The 20,411-nt window shown below is 36.9% G+C and overlaps 3 protein-coding genes across 4 annotated transcripts; 2 read left to right on the forward strand and 1 right to left on the reverse strand.

Annotated features, from left to right (window-relative positions):
- The first annotated feature begins 1,261 nt into the window (after nt 1-1,261).
- LOC128612043 (uncharacterized) lies at nt 1,262-6,735 on the forward strand. The gene is made up of 7 exons (XM_053631947.1): nt 1,262-1,732; nt 1,986-2,366; nt 2,555-2,674; nt 2,808-2,894; nt 2,976-3,013; nt 3,314-3,418; nt 6,637-6,735. The coding sequence occupies exons 1-7, from the start codon at nt 1,678-1,680 to the stop codon at nt 6,733-6,735; spliced, it is 885 nt and encodes a 294-aa protein (XP_053487922.1). The 5' UTR covers nt 1,262-1,677.
- Nucleotides 6,736-8,248: 1,513 nt separating this feature from the next.
- Nucleotides 8,249-10,872, forward strand: LOC128611979 (uncharacterized). Its single transcript, XM_053631877.1, has 6 exons — nt 8,249-8,581; nt 9,301-9,664; nt 9,827-9,943; nt 10,064-10,153; nt 10,238-10,272; nt 10,575-10,872. The coding sequence occupies exons 1-6, from the start codon at nt 8,501-8,503 to the stop codon at nt 10,689-10,691; spliced, it is 804 nt and encodes a 267-aa protein (XP_053487852.1). The 5' UTR covers nt 8,249-8,500; the 3' UTR covers nt 10,692-10,872.
- Nucleotides 10,873-13,408: 2,536 nt separating this feature from the next.
- LOC128611975 (uncharacterized) lies at nt 13,409-19,131 on the reverse strand. 2 transcript variants are annotated; one of them, XM_053631872.1, is made up of 6 exons: nt 18,918-19,131; nt 18,452-18,799; nt 15,412-15,765; nt 15,047-15,163; nt 14,265-14,308; nt 13,409-14,184 (listed from the first exon to the last, which is right to left on the reverse strand). In XM_053631872.1, the coding sequence occupies exons 1-6, from the start codon at nt 18,982-18,984 to the stop codon at nt 14,059-14,061; spliced, it is 1,056 nt and encodes a 351-aa protein (XP_053487847.1). In that variant the 5' UTR covers nt 18,985-19,131; the 3' UTR covers nt 13,409-14,058. The 2 variants fall into 2 exon arrangements, with proteins under 2 accessions (XP_053487847.1, XP_053487846.1); XM_053631871.1 differs by having other exon boundaries at nt 18,452-19,131.
- Nucleotides 19,132-20,411: the final 1,280 nt, after the last annotated feature.

Genomic DNA, 20,411 nt, shown 5'->3' on the forward strand with positions numbered 1-20,411 from the left:
TTTTTAGAGTCCAACCAGAAGGCAGAATCTTACTTCAACAGCTTTTGTGGGTGACATTTGCACGCTCCTGAGAAATGATGAGATTTGAAGGCAGCAGAGCATGTATGCTACTCGGTCAAAGCGATCCCATAGTTCAGTTCACCAGATCAGAGTTCTGAAAGTTGGATTAAGTTTAATTACATTTAAACTCACAACCTTCTACAGTTTCTACCAATCAACTAGTCACACAAATTAATATTTCAATATAGAATAGTTTTAACCACTAGGGGGCAGCGTCCATCTCCGATAGAGAAATCTAGGTGTGCAAAGGATTTAGTTAAATTGTACAAGAACGTTTACTTTATTGCAATGTACTGTAATTTAATGATAATTATACAGTCCTGTGTGTGTTTGACCTTTACTATATGTTTTGACATTCACACTTCACTTATTGACTTTATAATAGAAGATCAGCCCATTAAATAACTGCTCAGTTTCAGGTTACAGAGCAGGCCGTGACTTTATAACTTCAGTGAGTTCAACTGCACTGTTTAAGGTGGACTTTTGGGATGCATTCAATTTCATGCGCTCAAAAATTAAAAAGATAGACCTTCCGGATTTTATTTTACATTTATGGAAGCAGTGTCCAGTGTCAGTGTGTGTAAGAGTCAGAGATAAAGCTGTAACTGAGTTTTCCAACATGGGAAAGTCCGATAATATTGATATGGACATCTCTAGAACTATATTGGGGGGAAAAAGAGCTATGAATTTTATGATTTTTTCTTCTCCTGTGGTTAATTAGCTTAATCTCAGTCAGTATGAGAGAAGTACAAACTTTGAAATAAAAAAGTTAAAATAACATATACAAGTTTACTTTATTACAATGCAGTGACTATCACAGTACTTACAGTAATAAACTATAATACTCATGTATTTACACATTTATTTTTGACCCCAGTGTTTAGCTCACAAATCACATGACTGATGTACTGAGTTTCATGTGATGACTGTCATACTAAAAATAAGAGGCAATGCTTTAGGGATATTGTGTATGTACATATGTATGCTATGTAATGTATGTACAAATGCAGACACTAATTATCAGAACTGCTATATATAAAAATACAGTGTATATAAAGTATAAGCATTTGATACAAATTTGCTGCATGCATTAATAATAAAATGATTGATATATCCTTAATAAACTGAAATACATGATCATTATCCCCTGTAGTTTGAACACTACTGTCAGGCCTAGTGTATTAAAGGCACAATGATGAAATGTCAATGTATGACATGCACCGTTGGCCCAGATGACCATTACTCTCTGGGCCAGTTGAATGAACAAGGAAGTTAAAATGAACAAAGAGATGTTAGTGTAGGCACACCTGAGTGTAGACATAAAACCACATTTTCCATTCTGTCATAAAATCTTTCATGTCATGATCTCATCTCTGTGCAACACCAAAACACCACCAAATGGAACAAAAAAAAGGTGAGATAGGTGAAAGATACATCAGAATACCACGTGCTAGTATTTCATGTCTTTTTGTGAAGTATTACAGCCAATCCCATCTCATTAGGGGCCGTGGTCAGTAGAGACCGCCTATAGTACAAGTATAAATTCAAACCATGGTTCAAGCACATTCATATACTGTTGTTAAATGAGATACAAAAACACTCTGGAATCTCCAAGAAATGAAAAAAAAAATGAGCACTTTCTGGATTTTAATTTTGATCTTCATGACCGTGTGTAAGTAATATGAGCAATCCCATCATTTTTCATCTTGGTTATTGCGAATATGGAATGATTTCTAATTACCAGACAGTTTTAATAAAATATATATAGCCTTTAACTTAAAGCACTTATTTGAGAGCTTAATATAGAAGTAGCTTTAACTTTAAATTTTTTTTTTTAAAGGTTGTATTTAACAACTCTGTGCATAGTAATATCTAAATTGTATTCATTACCCAATTAACACATTTATTTATTTATTTTTTTAAAGATACAGTCCAACCTGGTAGATGCTGGGTTACTGCACAATCCCTCACAGAGGCACCAGTTCGTCAGCCTGATAAAGAGCTCAGTGTGAATATCGGAGACTCGGCTACTCTGCAGTGTTGTGTTTCTGGAGAACAAATCCAAATAATAGACTGGTTTAAGCAACCAAACAGAGAAAAACCTCAGGGTATAGTCACGGTATATAAAGATGCTAAAGAAACATTTTACAATGGATTCCAGCAGTCTCGTTTCCAAATAGAAAGATCTTCAAACTGCTTCAATATGATCATTTTAGACATCATTCAGTCTGATGAAGCCATGTACTACTGTGCACTGACGAGACCCAACCCTGTGTTTGCAGATGGAACTTATTTAAAAATTAAAAGTAGGATTTCCACTAAAATTGATTAATCTACAGGTTTAAATGTAGTAATTTTTTCCCCTTATTACCATTAACATGTTCAACCTGGAAGACAAATAATAACGAAGTAGTGAAAAGCTAACTGTGTTTTCTTAAACAACAGAATGTAAGCGATTCATGATAAAAATGTTCATTAGGTGATATCTTCATAGGTGATCATGTTACTATTGCATCAGAAACATCTAAACCAGTTCTGTGTGATAATTCAGAGTACTTCAAAAATATCACACTACATGGAAACAACACTAACAGTAGCACACACGAGAAAACAGGTAAGATTTCTTCTACTTAACTTCTAAATCATAATTTGCCCAGAAAATCATCTGCACTAATTCTAGTTTCATTATGTTCAGTAAAAAATGGAGTTATATGAAATAATGTTTTATATTTATTTGTATCTGACAGTGTTCGCTTTGGGAACGGCTTTGGGCTTGTGTGTACTTCTGAATTTCTGTCTTACTTGTTGCATACTGAGAAGAAAATGTGATAAAAGTAAGTGCTATTCCTCAGATAATTAACTTAAGACCATTATCAAAATGACTAATATGTTTTTTTTCTTCCTCATATTAATAGTGGACACTTCTATAGAAAGTTCTCCAAGAAAGGGGCAGGTGTGTGTGTGTTCAGATAAGTAAATGCTTTGTCCTTTAGGCTGCATTAAGTAAGTGACATGTGAATTATTCACTGTACGGATAATCCTGTTTTTCAGTACATTCCACTAGTTAGGCTTACTCCTGATTTCCCTTATATGTGAAGTAAATTCTATAAAATAATCTATACAGTCAGTTTGATGCACACAAAAATCTCAAGCTTTTATTTGAATGCTGCACTTATTCTGTCGTGCAGTTACCCGTTCTGTATGGTTATCAGTTTAAACCGGACTGATGTTTTCGCATTTCTGTTCTTTTCAGGAATCTGATGCTGAAACAGAGAATTACGCCGCTTTGCAATTCCCCAAGAGGAACGCCAAAGCTGAGAAAAGAAAAACTGGCTCAGATGAATGTGTGTACTCTGATGTAAAATTAAACATTCAGCATTATTCATCATGAGATAATGCCACAACTACAAAAGCATTAAAATGAATAGTTTAAGTTTTTCTTATTTGATTAAAAAAAAAAAAAAAAAATTCACAAACATGGTCTTAAATTTTATTCAGAAAATTTCTCATTTCTGTTTAAACAAAATGACTAACAATGAAAAAAAGTAATGGTCCATTATTAGTGTTTTTTTTTTTTTTTAAAGGGTGTGGGTTAGGGTTTTAAATGTACGTCAAAAACTTCGACATTGAAATTAACAAGGGGACTGGCACCCTGTCTAGGGTGTACCCCACCTTGTGCCTGATGCTCCCTGGGATAAGCTCCAGGTTCCCCCGTGACCCTGAAAAGGAGTAAGCGGTAGAAGATGGATGGATGGATTAACTAGGGGCGGGGACTGTTCGATTCATCCATGTCATGGCTTGAGTCATGTAAATGGCTTATTTTAGAAAGTCAGGCAGGTTTACTGGTATGAATGAGAAACCAGAGAATACAGTGAGGAGTATTAAATGTCATTTCTGCTTTCGCAATTAGAGGCAATAAATAAATAAATAAATACATAGTAATTTTTGCTTTCTTGCTATAAGTAAATTATACATCAGACATTTTTATATTGGACTGTGAAATTATTAACACTGTTCGTCATCAGATACAGCCATATGTTACGTAGATAATCAAATAAAAGTTTTCACCCTACACAATAAGCTTAGTGTACACAGGGCCATTTTGCCATCATGTTTAGAAGTGTTTTTCCTTCTCATAGTGCTTCAACTTTAGGTTACAGTGTACCATCACCTCACATTTAAGCATGTCAAGCAAAAATGAAAACAAGAGGTTTTTATAAACACTAAATCCATCTAAGGTGTCAGAAGATTGCAAAGAAAAGTCTGTCTTTGTTGCAGAAGGTTTGAACTTGCTAGCTGCCCAAAGAGACCTGATCCTCAGAGTTAATTAGGGAGACATGATAACACAACTTATTTAACATCAGCTAACCAAACATGTAACAGGATGGTTCATTGTGGACCCAATTGCAGAGTGAGAAACCATGCAAATGAGTGAAAAGGGAAATTGGTTATATAAAAGTGAATAATAAGGTTGCAGGAAGAGCGTAAGAGTGATTAGTGCCCCAAGCAGGGCTACAACCATGGATCTCTGTGGTTCATGGCATGTGCTGTAACAGTGCCACTAGGTGGAAAGGCTACAGATGGGGCAGGCACACCTAAACTCAGCAAAAAAAAAGAGAAATTTCCTCTCCGACAACAGCTTTTATTTCCAGCAAATTCCTTAACGTGTGTAAATATTTGTATTAACATAAAAACATTCAACAACTGAGAACAGAAATGGAATAGTGAGTCCCTGAATAAAGTGGAGGTCGATATCAGAAGGAACAGTCAGTATCTGGTGTTCTCCAGCTGTGTTAAGTACTACAGTACATCTCATCCTCATGGACTGTATTCTCTCACTCTTCCACCAGGGCATTTACAAGTGCTTGATCACGTCCAGGATGGGGGGGGGGGGGGGGGGGGGGGGGGGCACGGTTACATGTAATTTTCCACCGTGAGGACGATCAGATGTCCTTCCTGTCTCCCTGTAGCACTGTTTTAGGCGCCTTACATTACAGACATTGCAGTTTATTGCTCTGAACACATCTGCAGTCCTCATGCCTCCCTGCAGCAGGTCTATGGCATGTTCACACAGGTGAGCAGGAACCCTAGACATCTTTCTTCTAATGTTTTCTTCTGTCCCAAGTTATTCTAACTGTGACCTTAATCACCTCCCGCCTGTAAACTGTTCGTGTCTTAAGGACTGTTCCACAGGTGAATGTGCAATAATCATTTATGGTTCACTGAACAAGCAGGAAAAATGTCATTTAACCCCTTTCCAATAAAGATCTCAAAAAGCTTAATTGGATTTTACAAAGTTATCTTTCAAATACCGTCTCCTGAAAAAGGGACGCTTCTTTTTTTTTTTGCCGAGTTTATAAATCAATGTCAGAAAAAGGCAGGAAAACCCAGACAAAGGAGATGCCTAAATGGTGCTCTCAAACAAAGAAATCTTTATTAATCAAATATATAGGATCAAATATAGGATCAAAAGGGGAATACTCTTCCAAAACTTGGAACTCTTCAAGGAGAGTAGTTTTCACTTTATACATGACCAGAAATATTTTTTGTTTATCTTTTAGTTTTTGCATCTTTCCAATTCTGGCTTATCTGCAATTCTCACTTATCCCTTCTTTCTTTAATCATTTCCCCTCTCCTCAGTTTCTTCCCATTTTGATTGTTATTTCTAGCTCTTCTTAGCTCATGCCCAAACAAAGTCCTGTTTTACCATACGTCACCACTCTACAAAGGTGCAACAAACAGTGCCATCATATGCCGGCCTTAAATATCCTGCCTGTCAGGTGCATGCAATCCAAGTTAATCAGCGTGGAGGATTCTGGGTAAATGAGCTCTCTGGAATGTGTGCTCTCACTGTGTGAGCACTGCTGCCTTCTGCTGGCTGCCGGTGGTGTAGCATGGCCTCTTAAAGAGCTGAGATGAAGTTACTATACATGTTGCATGACTGACCCTGGGACTGCATTCAGGTGTATAACTGAACACCTGTTTTTGTTCATCTCTGCCCTTCATTTTGGATATATGAGTAGGAGCTATGTACTCACAGAGACGAGGGTCTCTGGTTAAGCTACACCCCATTATGACGTGGGCAACTGAGAGCTCCTTGCAATTATGCTGGTCCTCAAGGAAAGGTGTCACTGGCTTTTCGGGGCCCTCCACCTCTTAGTTATCTACATGGATCATCATAACCCATGCATCAGGTATAGGTGGACCCTGTTCATTATTCCATTCTCAATCACTCATTTCTAAAGGCCTTGCACTGAGAGCAGAAATGCACACACTCTGTCATGAGACCATAATCAAGCACCTGTAGATCACCACCACCACCTATTATAGACATTAACCACATTGGTTGCTCTAATCCTCAAGAGATCTCTGAAGCAGTAGCAGATGACACCAGTCCAAGTGTCACAACATCTATGATGGTGTATACCCTAGCTTATCACTTGACCATATGTATCCATAGCCACAGGCTGCTGTTACTCACTGGAACTGAACAGTTATTAGATGACGGCTGCTGGTGGCCCAGTCTCCACTCTGATGTGCAAAGATTTCTCATCCTGTTTAAGATATCTCCTCCAGATATCTACCAGCAGTGACTTTGGAGCCCCTTCCAGTACTCCAATGGCCCTGGGCTCGAGTCTCATTGGATTCATTGGATCACTGATAGTTAGAAGGTAACACCATCATTCTGGTAGTGGTAGATCATACTGATGAGGCTCTGTTCCACCACATATTCTGTCAGGTTGGTCTTCCATAGGACATTGTCTTGGATACAGGTACCCAGTTCAATTCACAAGTCTGGAGGGCCTTTATGATGCATCTGTGCGTCATTATCAGACTCACACCCAAGCCATTGAGTCTAGAGTACAAATGGGCAGTTGGAGAGACCAAACATAGAATGTGTGTGACGTCTCTGCAGATATGCTAGAGCTCATCTAAGGATTGGTTTTTCCTTTGGGATGAATATGCCCAGAATACCCACACCTCATGCCCGTATAATGTTACCAGGGGTACTAACCACTGCTGTTATCATAAAACCTGGCCTGTGATGGGTTTCCAGCAGTGGATGGATGGTTGTGATGGAGTGGGGAAGATCAACCTGATGGCTTTCTATCTTTAATTAACATAGTGCCCCGTAGTTTGTATTGTGTTGGCCTAGTTTTAGCAGGTTTGACTAAATGGGGGTTCTTATTACAAGTAAAGCTATAAATGTAATAAATACAACATAGGACAGTTTAGAAATGACGAAGCATGGCATTCAATACTGATTATAAACAAATGAGCAATTTTCAGGTTAAAAACAGTGACCCCTACAGTGACACCTGCAACCTCTTGGAGAAGAGAGAACATAAATTAAGATAGGAGAGAACTGTGTTCTTGACTGTATTAATAATTACTTAATATTAATGCATAATATTTCTCATATAAGTCATTGCAAAATAATAATCAATGTCTAATAAAATAAAATAAAATAAAAATGATCAGTATTGTGCCTTGCGATGGATTGGCACCTTATCCACGGTGTACCCTGCCTTGTGCCCCATGCTCCCTGGAATAGGCTCCAGGTTCCCGTGACCCTGAAGGAAGGATAAGCAGTATATAAGATGAATGGATGGATGAATTATCAGTATTTCAGAACTATTCCTCAAACATCAGCTTTTATTGTTTTAAAAATATCTCTGGTGGGGGGAGGGGTGCATGGGGGCTTAGTGGTTAGCATGTTTTCGTTGCACCTCCAAGGTTGGGGTTCCATTCCCACCTCCTCCCTGTGTGTGCGGAGTTTGCATGTTCTCCCAGTGCCTCAGGGGCTTCCCTCGGGTACTCTGGTTTCCTCCCCCAGTCCAAATACATGAGTTGTAGGCTGATTGGTGTATATTAATTATCCTTGGTGTATGAGTGTGTGTGCGATTGAGCCCTGTGGTGAGATTGACTCCAGACTCCCCTGCAACCCTTTGTAGGATAAATGAGATAAAATGGATGGAAAATATCTCATGTCTTTTATTGGTGAACTAAGCTTCATCTCGCTCCACTGTATTTTGAACTCTACTGTAGGGTCCTACGATAAAAATAGCCCCTGTCAAATGCTGAAATTCAAATGCTATACAACCTTCTTTGGCCCAGATAGCCATTAGTATTTAGGCAAGATTTTACTCAGATTAAAATAGCCGTTACAATGAGATGTGGGTGTTGGCTCACATAGCAATTCAAGTAAACCACATTTTCCATTCTATCATTTTTGATATCTCTGTGTAACACCAAAGCACAGATACAGAAAAATGTGGGGGAGATGTAGGTGGATGAGAATATGATATGCTTGCTTGATACATCATATTTTTTTTTTAGGGCTAGTGTCAAATTCTGGGGCGTGGTTAGTAAAGACCGCCTATAGGGTATAAATATAAATTCGAACTGTGCTTCAAACGCATTCATATTCTCTTCTTAAATGAGATACAAACACTGTAAAATTTCTAAGAAATTAAAAATGACTGGTTCCTGGAATTTAGTACTGATCATCAGCACCATGTGTAAGTAATATGTACAGTTGTTATTATGTTTCATTTATTTGCATCTTGTGAGGTATTTTTTATTTAAACATTTCTAATGAAAAGTTTTTGAAAAATCTATGGAGCCTATTACTCTGTATGTATTAGTAACTCCAATATTATTCCTTTAAGGCAGTGGTTTTCAAAGTGTGCTGTGTATGTATGTATGTATGCATGTATGTATTTATTTATTTATTGGTTAAAGTGGTGGAAATCACAACCCAACATTAAGAAATGTATTATACGTATTCGTATAGTTATTAACCTGTTTGACTCCTCACTTAAATTTGATTTTGGATCAACCAAAACTCAAAAAAATCAAAACAAGTTGGTCTAATAATATCAACTTGGACCCAATGTTTCCATTAATGTTTCCTAACCATAGGAATAAAAAGTACTATAGCTTCAATACATAGCCAAAATATTATTGTACATATGTAAATAATGAGCCTTATACAGTATTTGAATAACTGGATTAGGTTAATTAAAAATAAATCTCTGCTGAGGGGGTCTGTGTGATTTATTTTAAAGTTAAAGGGGTGCCTGGGTGCAAAAAGTTTGAGAACCTCAGCTTTAAAGTGTTTTTTAAAGAATTCTTTATGTATAATAATAATAATAATAATAATAATAATAATAATAATAATAATAATAATAATATCTGAATTGCATTCTTTACCTAATGAATGCATTTTTTTTCCCATATTTAGGCCAGTCTGGTAGACTCTGGGTTACTGCACAATCCCCAGAGCCAGGTGTTTATCAGTCCGATAAAAAGCTCAGTGTGGATATCGGCAACTCGGCCACTCTGCAATGCTGTCTTTTCAGAACAGTAGACGAAGAAATTATCTGGTTTAAGCAACAAAACAAAAAACAGCCTCAGATTATAGTCAGATTCTTTAAAACTGCTGGAGAAACATTTTACAGTGAATTCCAAAATCCTCGTTTCCGAATAAAAAAACATGGAAACTGCTTCAATATGACCATTTCAAACACCACGATGTCTGATGAAGCCACGTACTACTGTGCACGCGTGTTTGCAGATGGGACTTATTTAAAAATTAAAGGTAGGAGTTCTAATCAATTTAATCTGGTTAAATGCAGTAATGTTTGGCTTTTTATTACGGTTAGGATGTGAAGTAGTGAAATGTTAAGTGTGTTAGGTCACTTTAACAACAATGACATTCAGACTTTACATTTAGTGAGTGAATTATGATAAATGTTTATAGGTGATCATGTTACTATTGCATCAGAAACATCTAAACCAGCTCTGTGTGATAATTCAGTGGTGTGTGAACCAACACTGCATGGAAACAGCACTAACATGAACACACACGAGAAAACAGGTAAGATGTAATTCATAATTAATTCATAAAGTACAATTCACCTAGAACATCAATTGTACTAATGTAAAAATAATATAGTGAATTCACAGAATCAGATATGATCAGATCTCTACTCGACAGTGCTCGGTTTGGGAACGGCTTTGGGTTTCTGCGCACTTCTGATTTTCTGTCTCATTTATTTCATACTGAGGAGAAGAAAACATGATAAAAGTAAGTGCTTTTGTGATCAGATAATAATTACCTTTATTCCACAATTCTTAAAATGACTGAGTGAGTATGTTTCTGTATTAATAGTGAACGCTTCTATGGAGGATTCTCCAGGAATGAGGGTACGTGTGTAAAAAAAAAAAAAAAAAAAAAAAAATATATATATATATATATATATATATATATATATATATATATATTATACTGTATGAGTAATTCAGCTTTTTTTTTTGGGTAGATATGACAAAGTTTACTTCAGTCATGCATGAGTCTCCCTTCTGGTCACTGTTCACGTCTACTGTATATTATTAATATGATGTTAAATAATATACTGCTACATATAGTCGTTTTCATGCAATTCATACAGTCGATATACTCAGCTTTGCATAAATTTTAATTTAATTTAATTTAATTTAATTTTCAGGAGTCTGATGCTGAAACACTGAACTACGCAGCTTTGCAATTCGCCAACAGGAAAGCCAAAGCTGAAAAAAGAAAAACTGGTTTATCGGAGGATTGTGTGTACTCTGATGTGAAATAAAACTGTATGTTTGTATCTAACATTAATAATCAATGATTTTTTACTTCTACACATGTTTAAAGCACGTCATGTTTTTTTTTAAGTGTGCAATATTTAACCTCAATTAACAATGAACATCATTGTGATTAAAAAAAAAAGAAGACTTTTTCACTTCACCTGTGTTGACCTTCATTAATGTACTATAATTAAGTTTAAAAAAATGTTAAAGATTGATAAAATAAATGCATAAATGTGCTACTTTTACAGCAATGCTTTAGTTATAAGTTACTGCAGATAAAATTGTCTGGAACATTTTGTATTCATATGTCTGTTTCTGTAGATGGATGGAAAGAAGCACATCTTAGATTAACTCTAAGTTACAGAGCTGCGGTATCTAATAGACTGTCATCATACATTTCAAATTTAAATAATTTTTTAAGTAGATTATTAAAATTTATATCCAGTGTCCTGTTTGTACAACAACAGAAAAATGTTCTTAAATATCGCATGGTGGCTTAGTGGTTAGCACGTTCGCCTCACACCTCCAGGGTCGGGGATTCGAGTCCCGCCGGGGCCGTGTGTGTGGAGTTTGCATGTTTCCTCCGGGTACTCCGGTTTCCTCCCTGAGTCCAAAGACATGCATGGTAGGCTGATGTATGTCCAAATTGTCTGTAGTGTATGAATGAGTGTGTATGTGATTGTGCCCTGCGATGGACTGGCACACTGTCCAGGGTGTACCCCGTCTTGTGCCCGATGCTCCCTGGGATAGGCCTCAGGCTCCCTGTGACCCTGGAAAAGGAGTAAGCAGTAGAACATTGATAGATGGATATATATTTTTGAATATGTGTTTTTTCTACATGTTGTTAAAGTTTACCCACTACTAGCAATCAATAAGGAAAAATAAAACAACAAATGTTCTTCAAATTTGACATTTTTTGTATGTAGACATAAAAAAAATTACTTTCCACTCGCAGACTGTAATACAACTCGCGTACACGAGTGCTTTGTTAAACGTGAGATGACATATGTGGTGGTGTTTACTGTGAGACTGTTGACACTGTTAGTGTTAGTGTTAGTTGTAACTGTAACACAAATATAGTATGGTGTGTGCTGTAAGTGTTTCGTTAGAGTGATTCAGAGTAGTCTTTTCAAGTTTATCTGTGTTTTCCTATGTAAATTCTATATGTAAATTTTTTGAAGTTTAACCAAAATTGTTCATACAGTTTTCTCAAAATCATCCATAACATTAAAACCACCTGATTAATATTTTGTAGGTACATCTTGTATCTAACAAAACAGCTCTGACGCAATGAGGCATGGACTCCACAAGACCTCTGAAGGTGTGCTGTGGTATCTTAACAGCAAATCCTGAAAGTCCTGTAAGCTGCAAGGTGGGGCTTCCATGGATCGGACTTGTTTGTCCAAGACATTCTATAGATGCTCTATCGGATCGAGATCTGGGTAGTTTGGAGGCCGAGTCAACACCTTGAGCTACTGCTTTCTTTCCATAGTGCATCCTGGTGCCATTTTCCCCAGGTTAGGGACGTACACCAGGCCGTCAACATGTCGTAAAAGAAAATGTGATTCATCAGACCATCCATGGTCCAGTTCTGATGCTCATGTCCAGTGTAGGCAGTGGACAGGGGTCAGCATGTGCAGTCTGACTGGTCTGTGGCTATGAAGCCCCATATGCAGCAAGCTGCAATGCATTGTGTGTTCTGACATCTTTCAATCATAGCCAGCAGTTGCTACAGTAGCTCTTCTGTGGGACCAGACCGGATTGGCTAGCCTTTACTCACCATGCACATCAATCAGCCTTGGACATGACCTTGTCGCCAGTTCACCAGTTGTCCTTCCTTGGACCACTTTTGGTAGGTATTAACCAGTGCATACTGGGAACACACCACAAGACCTGCCATTTTGGAGATGCTCTGACCCAGTCATCTAGCCATCGCAATTTAGCCCTTGTCAAAGTCGCTCAGATCCTTACACTTGCCCATTTTTCCTGCTTCCAACACATCAACTTCAAGAACGGACATTTCACTTGCTGCCTAATAAATATATCCCACCCCTTGACAGATGTCACTGTAATGAGATAATCAATGTTATTCACTTCACCTCTCAGTGATTTTAATGTTATGGCTGATCGGTGTATATAAATACTTAGAATATAAAGACATCCAAAATATATATGCAAAACTAAAACATTGATTTGTTTTATACAAACAGTACTTAGCCACAAGACCAGGAAATGAGAATATTGTCCCTATACCACATGTTCACCCTCATGTGGGCAGTGGTATCTCAGTGGTTAAAGGCTCTGGGTTACTGATCAAAAGGAGTTCAAGCACCAGCACTGCTAAACTATCACTGTTGGGCCCTTGGGCAAGGCCCTTAATCCTTAACTGCTCAGTCGTATAAATGAGATTAATGTAAGTCGCTCTGGATAAGCAAATGCCATAAATGTAAATGTATGTACACAATCATTATCATCTGCTTTCACTGGCCATTTTATCAGGTCCACCTACTGCATACTGTAGTTGTCAGGGGCAGTAGTGGCTTGGCGGTTAAGGCTCTGGGTTACTGATCGGAAGGTCGGGGATTCAAGCCTGTTCACTGTTGGGCCCTTGAGCAAGGCCCTTACCCTCTCTGCTCCAGGGGCGCCTTATCATGGCTGACCTGCGCTCTGACCCCAGTTTACTGACATGCTGAGGTATGCGAAGAAAACAATTTCGCTGTGCTCTACTGTATATGTGACCAATAAAAGCTCATTATAGTTCACTTTGTAGGTGTACAGTTACTGGGCAGTTGTGGTTCAGGTGGTAGAGTGGGTTGTCCACTAATTGTAGGGTTGGCGGTTCGATTCCCGGCCCACGTGACTCCACATGCCGAAATGTCTTTGGGCAAGACACTAAACCCCAAGTTGCTCCCAATGGCAAGTTAGCTCTGCTACCATTGGTGTGTGAGCGTGTGTGTGAATGAGTGAACGAGGACCAGTGTAAAGCACTTTGGAACCGCTACGGTTAAAAAAGCACTATATAAGTGCAGACCATTTACCATTACTGACTGTTTTGCATAATCGTCTGAAAATCAGTTTAGCTCAACTTAGATTTTAGGTCTTTATAACAATCTGCATAGTTTTAGTATTGACAAGACATGAAGAGAATTTTTGGTGGATGTGCTGAACTTTACTCACAGGATTACACAGAAAAAACGACACAGTTTGATTTTTTGATAATTATTTTAGATTTTTACCCTCACATCTTTAATCAATATCATGATTAACCATCACAAGACATGAGAACGCTGACCAAAGAGACATAATAAATTTTCCTCCTGAAAAGTAAACCTCATTAATAAATTAAACAAATTAAATTAGAAGTATTATCTAGGTAGCAGACGAGACTTCAGTATAAACACAGTCTTCAGGTTTTTCTCTCTTTCTTGTCACTCTTTTGGTGTTCTTCTTATTGAAATGTAAAGCAGCATAACTCAGCTCCGCTGCATCACGGCCCTGTAGGAGTGAACATAAAAGTGAAATCTAGAAGTGTTTTTAAGAATAAAAGCATGTAGGCACAATTTAAGATTATTTACCTGATTGGCTGTTTTCTCTACGGCAGAATACTGTTGAGGTCTCGCTGTAGAGAGAAAAATATATTAACACATACATTTTTTGTGTTTGGTCACATTTTTAGTCACAGTGTTCTTCTCGGTAGATCTTTACTAAGTCATAATCTTTTATGTGGGTCTCACGACTGTGTGAATATTTGAGGAAGTTTCATAACATTTATGTATTCAGAGTCAGATAGCATGCACTTCCGGGTTGTCATTGACTGTGTTTGTTTGTGTTTACACTTGTGTTTTGTTTTGGTTTCTGTCCTCTTTCTGCCAATGTTGTGTTATTGGTTATTTCCTAACGTCTCAGCTTTTTTTGTGTTATCCTCTTTGGTTACGTTTAGTATTTAAACCCCTTGTGTGTCTTTGTTCATTGCAAAGTATTGCGTGTTTCTATGTTTCCCACCAGACTCGTACCAAGCCTTGATCTTTCTTCTGTGTTTCATGGTTGTTATCCTGTCTTGTCCTCATGTTTCTGATTCTCGTCTATGCCCTGTTTATGCCCGTTGGCTGATCACATGACCCCTCGCTTGTTTTTTGCCCATTGTTTGGATTTGTCTGCCTGCCACTCTTTGAATAAAGCTTTTAACTTCATTTGCATTCATCTCCAACCCCATTACATGATATTATAATTAATTTATGTTATACCCTATCTAGGGAACATACAGTATATGAAGCCAAATATACAGTACATAGAAGCAATATGTAAGAATTAATATAATTAGCAATATTGTTTGCACTTCTGTATGTTGCAGACTCACCTCTGGATTGTTCACGGCTTCTCATTTTACAGATTATAAACACTTGAGTGAAGATCACAACCACACACACTGCCACCACTACTGCGAGGTAGATCACTTCAGGACCTAAAGATCTTACTGAAGGGACATTATTAATAACATTATTATTACATAATAATGAATATATACAGTGCGAATAATCTAACAGCTATTAATGTAGACATAAAAATAACATTCTGAGCAATGCTTTAAATTTTTACAACCATTGATCATTTTAACTTTTTATTTTTTATTGTTTTTTAACAAATACATAACAAAAGAGAACAATTACAATTGACAAATTTGTTTTTGTTGAAATCCAAATAATATTCAGGCACTTTACCAACCCAAATCTGAAACGTTCTCCAACTGTACTCGTGTCCCGTTCCCAAAAATGATCTTCCCACACACGGCCACAGCGCAGTAGTAAGTTCCAGTATCATTGAGGCTGAGGATGTTCTTGGAGAAGTTGTACACACAGGTGTGTGTAGAAGAGCCGCTCTCACACTGATGGCTGCTGTTGTGATGAGTGTAAATGATTTGAGGATGGGATTGTGGTGGAGCAGCTCTGAACCAGAGCACTTGGAGTTCTGCTGATCTGCTCTCAGAGAGAACCGAGCACTGCAGAGTCACTGACGCTCCTGCAGGAACCGAGTCCGACACGCCGCTCTGGAACACTGAGACTTTTACATCTCCATCACCTGTTCAGTGTAATACACATAGTGTAATAGTCTTTATAAACTTGTACTAGTTAGCGTTTGTACCAATACCTAAAATTTGACTTCAGAACGAATGCCAGGTGTAGCATTGTGATTATAAATAACAGGTTCCTCCTATTTTATTACAATAAATAAGGTTAAATAAACCTAAATAATAAATAAGTGTTTTTTTTTACATTACTTTTATGTGGTTTTAATTATGACATTTACATTTACACACAATCTTTTTATTATATATTATTTTATTATATATTGCTAATATTTTATATTATTATTATTTTTCTTTCTGTAAATGCTATTATTTATTTTATTATTTTTTAATTTTGTCTTTGATTGGTTTATTTTTTGATTACTATTTGTTTCTTAACTTCTGTTTGTTACTTCACACTACAGCTATTTCAGATGAATTAAAAAGTACTTTATAAGTAAGTAAATGTGTGAAGCTGTATTTATATAGCACTTTTTAAAACAATGTTTACAAAGTGCTTTACAGAGGATATACAGTAGATACAGGAAAATAAAATCAATAGTAAGAAATAAAATAAAATAAATAAAAGAATACAAATAAAATCAAGTATGGAAAATGATCTGGTTTCAGGAAAGGCCCCAGTGAACAAATGTGCATTAAGATACTTTTTAAAAGTGCTAATTGAATCAACTGCACATACTGTAGGTTACTGTAGGTCAGGGAGAGAGCTCCACAGTTTAGGCCCGTAGTGACTAAAGGCCGACTCGCCACTTTCAGCCGTGTTTTGGGTAAAACCAGCAGGTTGCTGTTCGATGACCCAAGTGATGTAGCCGGAGTATATTTAGTGATCATATTGCAAAGGTATGTAGGAGCACCACCATGAAGACATTTGAAAATTAATAACAGTATTTTAAAATCAATTCTGTAAGACACAGGTAGCCAGTGACCTGATCTAAGTACTGCATTCTGAACTCTTTGTAAGTGTTTATTGGAGCTCTTTGGTAAGCCGACCAAAACACTATTGCAGTGGTCGAGTCTTGATGTAACAAATGCATGTTTGAGTTTCTCGCTTTCTCTGGGGGAGAGAATACCACCTACTTTAGAAATGTTACAAAGGTGATAATATGCTGTTTAACAAACATTGCTAATATGTTTTTTAACGGATCATGACAAACACGATCTGTAAATTCTTAACGCAGTCATTAGCCTTGAGAGACGAGGAGTCTAGATATGGCTTAATTTACTTTATCTGTGCATCATTTCCGATAATAAGTACCTCTGTCTTATCTTTATTTAGCTGCAGAAAGTTCTGTGACATCCACAAGTTTATGGTCTCTATGCAGAGTACAAGTGTGCTAATCGACTTGTGGGCATCTGGTGCAAGAGATAGAGTTGTGTGTCATCTGCATACTGATGGGAAGGAGATCAATTACACTAATGGCCTAACACAGAGGCCTAACAATAGCTGTCTTAAAGGTGTGCAGAAACATTCCTTGGTGGAGGGACAGGTTAATAATGCGCAGGATGTCTGGTAATAATGAATTTAAAACCAACTTAAGAAAGCTGGTGGGTAATGGGTCCAGAGAGCCATTCTTCTATATGCTATTCTTTTTGCTGGTCGAGAGAGCAGCTAGAAGAATTCATACTGTTTTAACCAGGCCAAGCATGTTAGGGCTGACCACTGAGAAAGAAGATAGATTACATTTAACAACAATAGGTGCAGAGTTAGAAAATGTACCAGCAAGACAAGTGCTGACGATGTTTTGCCTTATGATAGTAATTTTATCGCTGAAGAAGTCTGCAAACTCATTGCACTTTTCAGTTGTGAAAAGGTCTGATGATATTTCAGGTGAGGGGTTTAGCAGCAATCTATCTATGGTGGAGAAGAGGAATCTGGGGTTGTCTTTGTGGCTGTTAATTAAACCTGAAAAGTAAGATTTTCTTGCAGACATCATTTCATTATTAAATATTTTCCGAGTTGTTTTTATAGATAAAAGCTTTGTGTGCTTCCATTGCTTTTCTGCTCTTCTGCAGTCTCTTTTTAGTCTGACAGTGGAGGTACTATTTCTCCAAGGGGCAGCTTTAACTATCTCAGAGACAGTTTTTGTTTTTAAGGGGGCAACGGAGTTAATAAATTTGGTCAACATGACACTAAAGCTCTCCACTATACATAAATTATTATTATTATTATTATTATTATTAATTTAAGGCATGTAAAAGATATTTACTCATTAAATTTAAATAAACTTTTCTACCTAAAGTTCAATAATAATTTGTCGCAGAATCCTTTTTTTTTTTTTTCCCAACCCTAAATTTGTTATCAGGCCACTTTATACCAAGTCTGGCTATCCAACATTTTAAAGCTAATTTTAATTAATATTAAATCATTCCAGATTGCTGAAACAAGACAATAGAATTCTATAAAGGTTCTTATTTTCTCCACTAACATACACTAATATTCACAATTTCTTTCTGGTAAATAAACTTATGTACAATTCACAAAATAGCTATTTGGATCAAAGAACTTGAAGTACAATCATATATATAACAAGAATATTGCTGTAGCTACAAATTTTTTGACTGAGTTTGATTTGTGATGTGATGTGTTGATTTGATTTCTTTGTGATGCGAAGAAAAAATTGTAAAATAAGCATAAATGGGTTAAATATACATATACACAAACTTGATTTAGTTATTTACCTGTTACAGCCAAGAATGTTCCATTGGATAATGAAACATCATCCAAGTTACATTTTTCACAGTAGTAAAGTCCTCCATCATCTTTTTTTATGTGTGGAATTGTTAGAGAAATGCCGTTATCAGTCACCAACATTATAAATCCTGAAGTCTTGAACTCCGGCCAAATTTTAACATCCTTATATGCTAATATTTCTCCCACTTTTTGCGGCATCTCTCCAAATACAAGTTTGTACCAGACCACACTTTCAGCCATACGAATGTCTCCAAATGGGCATTTAAGAGTAACATGTTCTCCAGACTTCACTGAGAGGAATGATGGCCTGGAAAAATCCACAGATAGAGCTGGAGCTAGAAAATAAATAAAATTATATATAATAAAACAAGAGAAATAAACAGTGAATAAAATTTCATTCGGAGTAACAATCATATCTGTAGACTTTTTAAATACAATGTCCTTAAAACATACATATTCTGCTGAGAAATAAAATAATTGTCCAGATCGGAGCCATCTTCAGAACCTCAATGGTACTCATGTAGAGCTGTTAGAAAGAAAACAAATGACGGAAGCAACAAGTATTTTGTACTGGAAACTTCCATCTGATTGGCTGAGTTACAAGTCACAAGTTCTCTTTATATTTCCTTTCCATCTGCATGTTTCTATTTTTGGAACACAGTTTGACCACCAGAAGTCTGTGGTGGAAAAAAAGCACAAAAAAACCCTACAAAACCTGTTCAGGTAGAAGTATTGATACTTTATTCAGAACCTTTGTCTTTTGTCTTTAACTGGAAATAAAGATATGTGCTTAAAATGAGATTTTTTAATATATATATATTTAGATTGTTCAAATAAAATTATATATATGGAAGTAAATTGGGGTAAATTATAATGTAGAAAAGTTTAAAGAAAGCTTAAAATACAAAGAAATCAGTTTAAAAACATCCATTTTGAATTGTTACAATTTCACTTCACTTCAGTTCAACTTAAGTTTGTGAAAACATGAGCATCACATCTCAATCTGTCCTTGAATATCCCATTCCAAAACCATGAGCATTAACATGGACCTGCTCCATCCTTTGCTGTTATAAAAGCCTCCACTACTCTTCTAGACGGCTTTCCACTAGAGTTTGGAACATGGCTGTGGGGATTTGTGATCATTCAGGTACAAGAGCATTAGTGAGGTCAGGCACTGATGTTGGGCGAGGACGTCTGGGGTGCAGTCGGCGTTCCAGTTCATCCCAAAGGTGTTCAATGGGGTTGGGGTCAGGGTTCTGTGCAGGACCCTCGAGTTCTTCCACTCCAACCTTAACACACCATGTCTTCATGGAGCTCGATTTGTGCACAGGGGTATTATCATGGTTGAAAAGGTTTGGGCCTCTTAGTTCCTGTGAAGGGAAATTTTAATGCTAAAGCATACAAAGACATTCTAAAAGAACCACATCTTGGTGTGATGGTCTGTTGTCCACATACCTTTGACCATATGGTGTATATTAGATCTGAAAAATGTACAGTATATTCATTCATTCATCAGTAAGTGCTCTGTCCTGGTCAGGGTTGCAGTGAATCCAGAGTGGTAGGACACCATAGAATGGACACTAGTCCTTATCTTATACATTCAAGACATATTTAAAATACAATTTAAATGCTTTTCATATCATTTTCATTGTTAAATAGTAATAATTATTTTTGAATGGTCAGAAGGTGTTGATTAATTTTCTATGACAGCAGCTCTGACTGTACGTGGACTTGTATAGTAGACTTGTACAGCTTCTTGTGGTTTCTTTTTTTTTTGCATGTTGTGCTTGGGTCTAGTCTGAAAGCGGAAAGTAGTTTACTTAAGACTTCCTTCTTCTCATGATTAAACCACAGACTCCTCCCACTTACAGATGCAAAGAAAACACCCATACGTGCAAGATTTACTCGAGATATAAAGCAAACAGAAGAGCATGGACAAGAAAAATG

The sequence above is a fragment of the Ictalurus furcatus genome, chromosome 8 (genome assembly GCF_023375685.1).
Source record: "Ictalurus furcatus strain D&B chromosome 8, Billie_1.0, whole genome shotgun sequence".
In the NCBI taxonomy this organism is placed as follows: Eukaryota; Metazoa; Chordata; class Actinopteri; order Siluriformes; family Ictaluridae; genus Ictalurus; species Ictalurus furcatus.